The 417-nt window shown below is 70.5% G+C and overlaps 1 protein-coding gene across 1 annotated transcript in view; it reads left to right on the forward strand.

Moving 5' to 3' along the window:
- The window catches only part of PCSK9 (proprotein convertase subtilisin/kexin type 9), a 5,218-nt gene that overhangs the window by 2,276 nt on the left and 2,525 nt on the right, over positions 1-417 (forward strand). Inside the window, exons 5-6 of the mRNA XM_031058549.1 lie at positions 7-32; positions 149-384. Of these exons, the coding sequence (XP_030914409.1) occupies positions 7-32; positions 149-384 (262 nt within the window). The remainder of the gene's footprint in view (positions 1-6; positions 33-148; positions 385-417) is intronic.

The following is a 417-nucleotide window of genomic DNA, read 5'->3' on the forward strand; positions in this document are numbered from 1 at the left end:
CCTGCCTCTCCTCGCCTGCATCCGAGCCGGAGGTACGGCTGTGGGGGGCCCTGAGGCTTGGGTGCCCCCTCATCCCTGCAGGTCATCCCCTGGGTGAGCAGCGTGGGCTGGGGCTGGGCGTGCCACCCCTCCGTGCTGTCACTGCCAGGTCATCACGGTGGGCGCCACCGACAGCCAGGACCAGCCTGCCTCCATCGGCACCCTGGGCACCAACTTTGGCCGCTGCGTGGACCTGTTTGCCCCGGGGGACGACATCATCGGCGCCTCCAGCGACTGCAGCACGTGTTTCACGGCGCGGAGCGGCACCTCGCAGGCGGCCGCGCATGTGGCAGGCGAGCTGTGCCCCGAGGGGCAGGGAGGGCTGATGCTGGCACAGAGCTCCAGGCATGCCCGAGCTCTCTGTGCCCCCTGACTCAC

Source organism: Geospiza fortis, unplaced genomic scaffold, assembly GCF_000277835.1.
Source record: "Geospiza fortis unplaced genomic scaffold, GeoFor_1.0 scaffold396, whole genome shotgun sequence".
NCBI classification, from domain to species: domain Eukaryota; kingdom Metazoa; phylum Chordata; class Aves; order Passeriformes; family Thraupidae; genus Geospiza; species Geospiza fortis.